The following is a 12,592-nucleotide window of genomic DNA, read 5'->3' as shown; positions in this document are numbered from 1 at the left end:
TGTGCTTTACATAACATAATCAATGTTTGGAATTGCACATGATCACATAATCTAAGGCTTGTGTCCATGAACCCTCCAATGATTAGTTCCATTCTACTATATTGGGCACTCTGATGGCACAGTGGTAAATTACGCTAGCCACTAAAGGGTTTGAATCTTCAGCAGTGCTATCGGCTGGTCGGGCGTCTACATACAGACATGTTTGGCTATCCTGTTGCTGTCCTGTTGTTCTCAGACTGGACTCGCTGAAACCCTGACCAGGATAAGTGCTGGCAACACGTGAAAATGTATGAATGTGTTAAGTCTAGTCTTATCAGTAGTCATTTTCCTGAACACTGTGATGACAGAATGGAAATAATGATGGAGAGAGAATGATGTGGTCCTTATTTTAATGAAAGACTGAGACTCTCCCATGCTGAATAAAGGTCATGTTCGACCATACACAGAATATTGTTATTACAGCTCATACATAGCTAGCTCTCCACCCTTCAGACCTCCAGTGTGAACATGCGTGGGTGGGTAATACTCAAGCTATAAAAAAACATGGTGGAACCAAGTATTCAGAATCGTTGAGAACACGGTATACCCGTACGTCCACACGAAGGAGATACAAAGCGGAATTATGCCGTAATTCAGTCGGTTTTATGAGTAGTTGTGATTTTTATGTGTCCATTTTATTACGGTGTAATGGCCGGTTTGCTGCGGCTGAGTGTTTAAAGAAAGGAAAACAAACGCGGTGGTGTAAACGCAGTCAGTGTGTGTCATGTGGTGTGTAAAATGAGGTGTTTAGGAGGTGTTTTCACTGCTGAATTGTGTGGATGTGTTTCAGGAGCACATGCCTACGTTCTTATTTAACGGCTATGAGGATCTGGACACCTTTAAGCTGCTTGAGGAGGAGGATCTGGATGAGCTAAACATTCGAGACCCTCAACACAGGGCTGTGCTGCTCACCGCTGTAGAACTGCTGCAGGAATATGACAGTAAGTAGATGTTTAATACAGCTAGAATTAAACGTGGCAGATGTTTAATAATAATAATAATAATAAGTTTTACAACCCCAAATCAGAAAAATTTGGGACAGCATGGAAAACTTAACTGCTCAACTTAATTTCATTTATTAATAAACATCCATTCCTGCTTTTCAGGTCTGCAACACGTTCCAAAAAAAGTTAGGACAGTAAAGCATTTACCACTTTGTAATGTTGCCATTCCTTTTCACCACACTTAAAAGACGTTTTGGCACCGAGGAGACCAAGTGATTTAGTGTTTCAGCTTTTATTTTGTCCCATTCTTCCTGCAAACACGTCTTAAGATGTGCAACAGTACGGGGTCATCGTTGTAGCATTTTTCGTTTCAAGATTTTCCACACATTCTCTGTTGGGGACAGGTCAGGACTGCAGACAGGCCAGTCCAGTACCCGTACCTTCTTCTTCTTCAGCCATGTCTTTGTAATGTGTGCAGCATGTGGTTTTGCATTGTCTTGTTGGAAAAATGCATGGACGTCCCTGGAAAAGATGACGTCTTGAAGGCAGCACATGTTGCTCCAAGATCTTAATGTACTTTTCTGCATTAATACTGCCATCACAGAAGTGTAAATGACCTTTGCCAAGGTCACTGACACAGCCCCATACCATGACAGACCCTGGCTTTTGGACTTGTTGCTGATAACGATCTGGATGGTCCTTTTAAGTTTTTGGTCCGAAGCACACAGTGTCCATTTTTTTTCCAGAAAAAGACCTGGAATGCTGATTCATCACTGTGTGATGGTCCATCCTAGATGCCTCCAAGCCCAGAGAAGTCGACATTGCTTCTGGACATAGTTAACATAAGGCTTTTTTTTTATGCACAGTAAAGTTTTAAGTGGCATTTGTGCATGTAACTCTGTATTGTAGTGCTTGATAAAGGTTTGCCAAAGTAATCCCTCACCCATGTGGTTATATCAGCTATTGTTGAGTGGCGGTTCTTGATGCAGTGGCGTCTGAGGAATCAAAGATCACAGCTTAAGTTTGCAACCTTGGCCTTTATGCACTGAAATTCCTCCTGATTCATTGAATCGTTTAACGATATTATGCACTGTAGAGGGAGAAATATGCAAATCCCTTCCAATCTTTCTTTGAGGTTCATTGTTTTTAAACATTTCAATTATTTTCTCATGCATTCGTTGACAAACTGGAGATCCTCTGATCATCTTTACTCATTATAGACTCAGCCTTTCCTGGATGCTGCTTTTGTACCAAACCATGATTACAATCACCTGTTTGGAATCACATCATTATTTAGTTTTTTCACCTCATTACTTGCCCTAAATTGCATCGTCCCAACTTTTTTTGGAATGTGTTGCAGGCTTGAAATGCAGGAATGGATGTTTATAAATAAATTAAATGAAATATCTTGGGTTCAAACTGTCTGCAATGAAATAAAAGTCAAAGTAAATGTAAGGCCTTCTGTATCTAATTTGATAGACACATATTCAACCCAATTTTAAAACAAAATAAATTATGAAATATCAAGTACTAATAAGTTGAATTAATTTAATAAATATTCCTAATGAAGGATCAGTACAGATGTGAGTGTTTTTTTTTACCCCATATTTTACATAATTGGTAAAAACATGCAAAACAGGTGGGTCACTGCTTTGTATTAGCCGTTTTGGATGGCTCATTAAAAGGTCCTTTGGTGCATGCAGTCCATGAATAATCCACCAGGGGGCACAATACATTTATCTAATTGTACACATTAAGTTTTTCAGGAAAACAAATTACTAACTAATGATGAGGTCTGTAAACCTCATGTATCAAATATGATACGCTTGGTGTTATATGATTAAGACTTATGCTAAAAGACGGTCAACCAACAACTGAACCGGCGGGTGTTGGGTGGGGCAGGCGAGATCGGTGACTACTGTGTGGGGTCAGTGGAGTGGATAGAAGTCTCTAAATATGCATGTGTTAGTCAAATGTATACCTTCAAAGTGTAGTAAGCTAAGCATATACACACTTTAACTGTATGCGATTTGTGTTACAGGTAGCAGTGACCCCGAGCGCAGCGCCCTCTCCGGCTCTCAGGAGAAGCTTCTCTGCGACGGCCGAGGCGAAGCGGCTAACTCCCCACGGGACTCTGGTTGTTACGAAGGCAACGAAAATCTGGAGAACGGTAACCAGGCGCTAGTTTAGCACCCCTTATACATCTCCATCTCCGGTCTTGCTATAGCGTCGCCATGACATCTTCCTTTCATCGATAGACCACGCCTCTTTCCTGCTCACGCTTGCTAACAGCCAATGATCCGCCGTCATCGTCTCGGAAACCGAGCACCATGCCGTCTTTCTGTTCCACCTTCATCACTCTTCTTCTTTCGTTTCCTTTTAAACGGGGCACATTATCACAACAAGACTCTTGAACTGTTACGTAACTGCTTCTCACTCTCTTCTCACCTTCGACCAAACACGTGGTTAGTGCTTCCTCAAGCCTTTTCTCTAATGTGTCACCAGAGGGGGACAGAAAAGCACAAAAGAATGGACAGGCAGGTGAAATTATCAGTTTTTCCATCCAACTGTTTTGCAAATTTAGAGCTTTCATCACCTTCTATACCTTATGACCAGAACAAGTGAAAACTGTCTAAAACAATGGTCATTAGTATAAGGGTCTGTAAGAAATTGAAACCTTCTAGCGTTCCAGTTCATCCCAAAGTTCTTCAACTGGGTTGAGGCCAGGGCTCTGTGCGGTCCTATACACACAGAAGGGTGTCTGGTGTAAAAATGTGAATGAAGAAAATAATAAATAATAAATACATGTCTTTGGGGCAAGAGTGTAAAAGAGGCTTTTTAGCTGTTGCGGCATGTTTGCACTCTTGTGCTTAAGTTTATAAAGGCATGATTTGATGGCCTGGACAGACTTCTGACCTCAAAACCTTTGTGATGAATTGGAAGGCGATTGTGAGCCAGGCCTGCTCATCTTACGTCAGTGTCTGACCTTACTAATGCAACACCATGATTCTTTTTTAAAGAATAAAAGGGTTGTTTTTTAGATTCTTCATTGTTGCTCAATAGAATATGAACAATTTAGGTTATGTAGCTATTGTAATAGCTATTACCTGATTTATAAAGATCAAGATTACTGTTTTCAAAATGTTTCCAAACACTTGGTAAAGCTTAAATCAATTGGGGGGTTATTAAGTAAGGAACTGAACTGAACTAAACCCAATCTGTCTAGACAGAAAAAAAACATGGAAATGTATGAAGCAGTTTCAAAGTATGCTCGGACATTAGCACTGGCACCTTGTCAGTGGAAAAGTATTGTGTGTGTGTGTGTTCAGTGGTAGTGGTTAACAAGATCACATGTGCCTATACAAAAAAGATTGGTGATAGTTGGGTTAGGGTAAGGGTAAGGGTTAGATTCTGTACCAAGCAAAGTTCTTTTATTATGAATACACCATTTCATTCAAATTATTCTGCATATTTTAATGCAGGACTAAACTGTAAATATACACCGATCAGCCATAACATTAAAACCACCTCCTTGTTTTTTTTACTCACTGTCCATTTTATCAGCTCTCTACATACATTTTAGCCTGCTTTCACCCTGTTTAACTACAGAGCAGGTATTATTTAGGTGGTGAATCATTCCCAGCACTGCAGTGACACTGACATGGTGGTGGTGGTGTGTTAGTGTGTGTTGTGCTGGTATGAGTGGATCAGACACAACAGCGCTGCTGGGTTTTTTTTAATACCTTGTCCACTTTATTAGACACTCCTACGTAGTTGGTTCACCCTGTAGATGTAAAGTCAGAGATGATCGCTCATCTATTGCTGCTGTTTGAGTTGGTCATTTTCTAGACTTTCATCAGTGGTCACAGGACGCTGCCCACGGGGCGCTGTTGGCTGGATATTTTTGGTTGGAGTCCAGCAGTGAAGGTGAGGTGTTTAAAAACTCCAGCAACGCTGCTTTGTCTTATCCACTATATCAGCACAACACACACTAACACACCCCCACCATGTCAGTGTCACTGCAGTGCTGAGAATGATCCACCACCCAAATAATACCTGCTCTGTGGTGGTCCTGTGGGGGTCCTAACCATTGAAGAACAGCATGAAAGGGGGGTAACAAAGCATGCAGAGAAACAGATGGACTACAGTCAGTAATTGTAGAACTGCAAAGTGCTTCTATATGGTAAGTGGTAAATCTTTTTACTCCACTGGTCTGAACAGAGCCCTGCTTTGGAATGAACTGGAACATCAATTGAGGTTTTCTTGACCAACATCAGTGCCCAGCCATATAGATGCTCTTTTGACTGAATGGGAACAAATTCCCACAGACTTACTCTACTCTTGTGAGAAGGCTTCTAAGAAGAGGGGCTGTTGTTATAGCTGAAAAGATCACACATAGGTCACTGTTTTGTTAAATGGATGTCCAAATATTTGTGGCCAAATAGTGCCGTTACATTATTGGTTCGGTTTTCTGTCACATTTTGTCTGTCACAAACTGTATGGAGAAACTTCTGCATGGCCAAATGTAAATGTTCCCTTTTTATTCTGTGTAATACTCATGTTTCTGTCTTTTTAACCTTTATGTCATTTTATAATATTGATTACATTGATTGTGATGGGTGGGAAAAGATGCCGTCATAAAAAATAAACCACATGATTTAAACATCATTTCTGTCTCACTTTATTTTCTCTTTCTTTTGCTTTGTTCATTGCTTTCTGATCTCAGGTCCATAGCATGAAGAACAGCATTCATTCGTCTTCAATTTGCTGATGCTTTAAACATCAGTTCACATCATGTATCTGCTTCTTTTCAGTTTCTTTAAATCGCCGATTACTCACGTCACTTTAAATAACATTTATTTTTATGTAGTTATTTTTAAATGTTACTGCTTTTTAATTTAGTCTTCGTTCTATGAACTCGCATGAAATGTCCTTTTATTATTCACTAATACTTTTGCGATTGACCTGTCAAAGTCATAGTTTAGTGAAAGAGTGGCTAGTCTGAGCTATTCTACATTAATTCTGCATCATTATACCACCAAATGATCAAAAGTATGTGGACACGTCTTCTATTTATAAAGAATTATGAAATCAGTGACATAAATGATGGCTTTTCATGAGGTCTTGTTCCTGCATTTGCGTGACTGCTCTTGTGGACACATTTTTTATAAGTCTCTCTCCCAGTCTGGACCAATTGGAGCTCATCTCTCTCTCGTTGAATGCAAAGGGCCAAGGGCGCAGCTGGCGATTCCTTCTTTTAGCCTGCCAGGGACAGGGTCTTAAAAGAGTGCAGTATGGGAAGTCAAACATCAGTGATAGGCCGCATCAATCGGTCAACAGAGGTTGCACTTGCCCCATTGATGAAGAACCCTTTTAGCCATTTCAGCCATTGTCCTTCCCTTTACAGACACACAGCTTATCGTTTCAGCCAATCTTAGCACTGGTGGGCTAGTGTGTTTTACTGCTGCGCCTCCAAAGCGTAAGGATTTGAGTGAGTTTGACAAGGGCCAAATTGTGATGGCTAGACCACTGGGTCAGAGCATCTCCAAAACTGCAGCTCTTGTGGGGTGTTCCCGGTCTGCAGTGGTCAGTATCTATCAAAAGTGGTCCGAGGAAGGAACAGAGGTAAATCGGCGACAGGGTTATGGGCGAACAAGGCTCATTGATGCACGTGGGGAGAGAAGGCTGGCCCATGAGGTCTGATCCAAGGGGTTAATGCTGGTTCTGATAGAAAGGTGTCAGAATACACAGTGCATCACAGTTTGTTGCGTATGGGGCTGCATAGCCGCAGACCAGTCAGGGTACCCATGCTGACCCCTGTCTACCGCTGAAAACGCCAACAATGGTCACCTGAGCATCAGAATTGGACCATGTAGCAATGGAAGAAGATGGCCTGGTCTGATGAATCACATTTTCTTTTACATCACGTGGACGGCCGGGTGCGTGTGCGTCGCTTACCTCGGGAACACATGCCACCAAGGATGCACTATGAGAAGAGGGCAAGCCGGCAGAGGCAGTGTGATGCTTTGGGCAATGTTCTGCTGGGAAATCTTGGATCCTATCCTGCCATCCATGTGGATGTTACTTTGACACATATCACCTATCATGGAAACAGTATTCCCTGATAATGGATAATGCACCCTGCCACAAAGCAAAAATGGTTCAGGTATGATTTGAGGAGCACAACAGCGAGTTTGAGGTGTTAGCCTCCAAATTCCCCATATCTCAATCCAATCGAGCATCTGTGGGATGTGGTGGACAAACAAGTCTGATCCATGGCAGCCCCTTCTCACAACTTACAGGAGTTAAAGGATCTGCTGCTAACATCTTGGTGCCAGATACCACAGCACACCTTCGGGGGTCTAGTGGAGCCCATGCCTCGACGGGTCAGGGCTGTTTTGGCAGCAAAAGGGGGACCAACACAATATTAGGAAGGTGGTCATAATGTTATGTCTGGTCAGTGTATATATATATTTAGGCATGTTTACTACTATGTTACATCACCAGTTTCCTAATTAGACCTTTTAATTGTTCATAGACTAAAGATATTTATTGTTGCACTTTTCTAAGTGGAACTTTTGCCCATTCTTACTTGATACGAGACTTCAGCTGCTCAACAGTCTGTGGTCACCACTGTCTTAATATACTCCTCTGCATCAAGAATACTTTCTCACATATGCAAGTCACCCATGCCATGGCGCTAATGCGCCTAGTTTCATTTTGAACACAAGCTGAAACTTGGACTCATCTGATCACAACATGTTTCCATTGTCTTTTTTCCCACTGTTGTTTAAGGGCTTGAAGATCACACACATTCACCAGTTTCTAAATTTGCCCTACATGGACTGAGATTTCTATAGATTCTCTAAATCTTTCTACAATATTATGTATGGTAGATAGTTTGCCATTTTTTAAAATGATAAACAATTCTCTCACAGTTGTTAATTTGGCACAAAGTGGTGAGCCACAACAACATACACCAATCAGCCATAACATTAAAACCACCTCCTTGTTTCTACACTCACTGTCCATTTTATCAGCTCCACTTACCATATAGAAGCACTTTGTAGTTCTACAATTACTGACTGTAGTCCATCTGTTACTATACATACTTTATTAGCCTGCTTTCACCTTGTTCTTCAATATTTAGGACCCCCACAGGACCACCACGGAGTAGGTATTATTTAGGTGGTGGATCATTCTCAGCACTGCAGTGACACTGACATGGTGGTGGTGTGTTAGTGTGTGTTGTGCTGGTATGAGTGGATCAGACACATCAGCGCTGCTGGAGTTTTTAAATACTGTGTCCACTTACTGTCCACTCTATTAGACACTCCTACCTAGTTGGTTCACCTTGTAGATGTAAAGTCGCTCATCTATTGCTGCTGTTTGAGTTGGTCATCTTCTAGACCTTCATCAGTGGTCACAGGATGCTGGCTGTGGGGCAGTGAGGTGTTTAAAAACTCCAGCAGCATTGCTGTGTCTTATCCACTCATACCAGCACAACACACACTAACACACCACCACCATGTCAGTGTCACTGCAGTGCTGAGAATGATCCACCACCCAAATAATACCTGCTCTGTAGTGGTCCTGGGAGAGTCCTGACCATTGAAGAACAGCATGAAAGGGGGCTAACAAAGCATGCAGAGAAACAGATGTACTACAGTCAGTAATTGTACAGTAGAACTACAAAGTGCTTCTATATGGTAAGTGGAGCTGATAAAATGGACAGTGAGTGTAGAAACAAGGAGGTGGTTTTAATGTTATGGCCTATGCAATACAATGAAAACTGATTGTACATTACTCAGTATAAAAGTGGACATGAGTAAATGTTAAGCTCCTGTGTTGCAGGTAAGCCTCGTAAATCATCTCGCTCCAGTCGACGCTCCTCTGAGTTTGAATCGGCCAAGATCCAGTCTCTGGATTTCCATGCGCTTCCGGTGAGCCACTCCACGGACGAGCTGCAGGCCAAGAAAGAACACAAATTCCCCAAGCACGTTATCTCACGGCCACTCAAGGGTTTAAGCCTGCGCTCCTTGGGCTTGAGGAAGAACCTTCGATCAGGTCCAAAGTGCAGAATGCCAGCCAGTCGTAGCTGCGAGGAGCTTGATGGACCTCAAGAGGCTCTTGGGTGCTACAAACGTTCCCATTCTTTAGGGGATCTGCAGTGGCAACAGTCCATCGACCACAAGAAGGAAAAGGACAGTCAATCTGCCTGTGAGAGGAAGAAGGAAGCGAAGAAAGCAAAGTCTCTGGTTATCCCTCAGGGTGTTATGGTGGATAGATTAGAATCAAAGTCAGAGCAAATCCAAGCTAAATGTAAAACAGATCAAGTGGATAAGCCTTTGGTTCCCACCCTGCTACCACTTAAACCTTTCTGCTATGCTTCAGATGCACAGCCTGTTTCTGGCCCTACTAGCCCAGCTCCTCTGACCCACCACAAAAAGCCTCCCGTTCCTCCTCCTGTTCCAGCTAAAAAGTCCAAAGACCGCCTGATAAACGGCCTACGTCATCCAACTTTAGTCTCAGGTTCTAGTCCAGGGACTCCCAATCTTTCCCCTAAACCCATAAGCCGCCAGACAAGCCCATCTGAAGGAACTCCATCTACTCTAGCGTCTCCGGATGATTCAGACCAATCCCCAAGCACAGCACCGGCCTGGCTGTCTGATCTACCAGAGTCTGCCTGTCAACAGATTCAAGGAGTCCGGGTTGCCCTGGGTAGAAAGATCTCCCATGCCAAAGTGATTGATTTGGAGATACTACTGGAAGAGAAACTTGGTTCAGAGGGCATCGACCTTACGGCAGAACCTTACTCTGATAAGGTAGGAAATACAAAGTATAATAACATTCAAAATTCATTTACTACAGATGCTGATTTTCTAAATATATAGATTTAATTCTTTAAAGGTTGTAGATGCATTTAGCGTTGAAAAATAATTGAGTTAACCTGGTTTTGTTTTCTGTACTGGTTAACCAGTCTACAATGACTTTCACTTAACTACTGATAGAATACTAGTCAACAATGGGTTTTAACATTGAACATTTGAAGGTTCTCCAATCTCCTGGTCTGGCACTCTTCAGACACCTTCCTAAGTGAAGGTGAATCTAATTTTGATTCACCTCTTCACTGCCTCTTAAAGGTATCTCACACTATCACACACACAGTGCCTCAAGCAGACAGTAGTGGTCGCAATTGCACAGCAGCAATAAAACCTGTTTGACCTATCTTTTCCTCATGCACAACCAACTGTAATCCAAACAGGTTAATAGCATTGCCTGGGATCTGGACTCTGAGCTTGAGATCTCAGCAGCAGTGGGCTAACGCCCCATACGTTTATTATTGATATTGTGTATTGCATATTAATGTAATACATTGTAAGTCAAAAATGAGACGTCTGTACCTTTGTCCATATTATTAATGATTTTTTAAAAATTCTTTCACTTTATGTATTATATACACCGACCAGGCATAACATTATGCCACAAAGCAAAATGGTTCAGGAATGGTTTGAGGTGTTGACTTGGCCTCCAAATTCCCCAGATCTCAATCCAATCGAGCATCTGTTGAATGTGCAGGACAAACAAGTCTGATCCATGGAGGCCCCACCACCCCCAACTTAGAGGAGTTAAAGGATCTGCTGCTAACATCTTGGTGCCAGATACCACGGCACACCTTCAGGGGTCTAGTGGAGTCCATGCCTTGACGGGTCAGAGCTGTTTTGGCAGCAAAAGGGAGACCAACACAATATTAGGAAGGTGGTCATAATGTTATGTCTGATCGATGTCTGTATTATATTAATGGCTGCTGCCAGCTTCATTGAATTTCCTGTCTTTAACATTTTAGAGCTTAAGTTATTACTTACTGGTGGATCAAGTAGCTGGCATGGTGGCAATCCAGTTTTTCTGCACTCTCTCTCAGAGTCCTCTCTGTTCTTTATTTCTGGATGACAGAGATGTTCACAAGTCACAAAATACGAGTCAGAGTCGAGTCACGAGTCTTAAGGCTAGAGTCCGAGTCAAGTCACGAGTCAATATAATATAACACAAAACATACAGTATCTCACAAAAATGAGTACACCCCTCACATTTCTGCATCTTTTCATGGGACAACACTATAGAAATGAAACTTGGATATAACTTAGAGTAGTCAGTGTACAGCTTGTATAGCAGTGTAGATTTACTGTCTTCTGAAAATAACTCAACACACTAATTAATGTCTAAATGGCTGGCAACATAAGTGAGTACACCCCACAGTGAACATGTCCAAATTGTGCCCAAAGTGTCAATATTTTGTGTTACCACCATTATTAGCACTGCCTTAACCCTCTTGGGCATGGAATTCACCAGAGCTGCACAGGTTGCTACTGGAATCCTCTTCCACTCCTCCATGATGACATCACGGAGCTGGTGGATGTTAGACACCTTACGCTCCCCCACCTTCCACTTGAGGATGCGCCACAGGTGCTCAATTGGGTTTAGTCCATCACCTTTACCTTCAGCTTCCTCAGAAAGGCAGTTGTCATCTTGGAGGTTGTGTTTGTTGTCGTTATCGTGTTGGAAAACTGCCATGCGGCCCAGTTTTGAAGGGAGGGGATCATGCTCTGTTTCAGAATGTCACAGTACATGTTGGAATTCATGTTTCCCTCAACGAACTGCAGCTCCCCAGTGCTGGCAGCACTCATGCAGCCCAAGACCATGATGCTACCACCACCATGCTTGACTGTAGGCAAGAGACAGTTGTTTTGGTACTTCTCACCAGGGCGCCGCCACACATGCTGGACACCATCTGAGCCAAACAAGTTTATCTTGGTCTCGTCAGACCACAGGGCATTCCAGTTATCCATGTTCTTGGACTGCTTGTCTTCAGCAAACTGTTTGCGGGCTTTCTTGTGCGTCAGCTTTGTTCTGGGATGACGACCATGCAGTGTGCGGCGTATGGTCTGAGCACTGACAGGCTGACCTCCCACGTCTTCAACCTCTGCAGCAATTCTGGCAGCACTCATGTGTCTATTTTTTAAAGCCAACTTCTGGATATGACACTGAACACGTGGACTCAACTTCTTTGGTCGACCCTGGCGAAGCCTGTTCCGAGTGGAACCTGTCCTGGAAAACCGCTGTATGACCTTGGCCACCGTGCTGTAGCTCAGTTTCAATCAAGGGTGTTAGCAATCTTCTTATAGCCTAGGCCATCTTTGTGGAGAGCAACAATTCTATTTCCCACATCCTCAGAAAGTTCTTTGCCATGAGGTGCCATGTTGAATATTCAGTGGTCAGTATGAGATAATTGTACCCAAAACACCAAATTTAACAGCCCTGCTCCCCATTCACACCTGGGACCTTCACTGTGGGGTGTACTCACTTATGTTGCCAGCTATTTAGACATTAATGGCTGTGTGTTGAGTTATTTTCAGAAGACAGTAAATCTATACTGTTATATAAGCTGTACACTGACTACTCTAAGTTATATCCAAGTTTCATTTCTATAGTGTTGTCCCATGAAAAGATATAATAAAATATTTGCAAAAATGAGAGGGATGTACTCACTTTTGTGAGATACTGTATATTGGAAATGTAGCATAGAAATAAACAAATAATATGTTTCAAGT

At 42.4% G+C, this 12,592-nt stretch overlaps 1 protein-coding gene across 1 annotated transcript in view; it reads left to right on the top strand.

The window, feature by feature from the left end:
- sash1a (SAM and SH3 domain containing 1a) overlaps positions 1-12,592 on the top strand; it is a 515,589-nt gene that overhangs the window by 493,497 nt on the left and 9,500 nt on the right. The window contains exons 16-18 of the mRNA XM_063001943.1: positions 830-980; positions 3,025-3,153; positions 8,838-9,808. Of these exons, the coding sequence (XP_062858013.1) occupies positions 830-980; positions 3,025-3,153; positions 8,838-9,808 (1,251 nt within the window). The remainder of the gene's footprint in view (positions 1-829; positions 981-3,024; positions 3,154-8,837; positions 9,809-12,592) is intronic.

This window comes from Trichomycterus rosablanca, chromosome 9 (assembly GCF_030014385.1).
Source record: "Trichomycterus rosablanca isolate fTriRos1 chromosome 9, fTriRos1.hap1, whole genome shotgun sequence".
NCBI classification, from domain to species: domain Eukaryota; kingdom Metazoa; phylum Chordata; class Actinopteri; order Siluriformes; family Trichomycteridae; genus Trichomycterus; species Trichomycterus rosablanca.
Note: the sequence above shows the minus strand (reverse complement) of the source record. Positions and strands in the feature narration are given on the sequence as shown.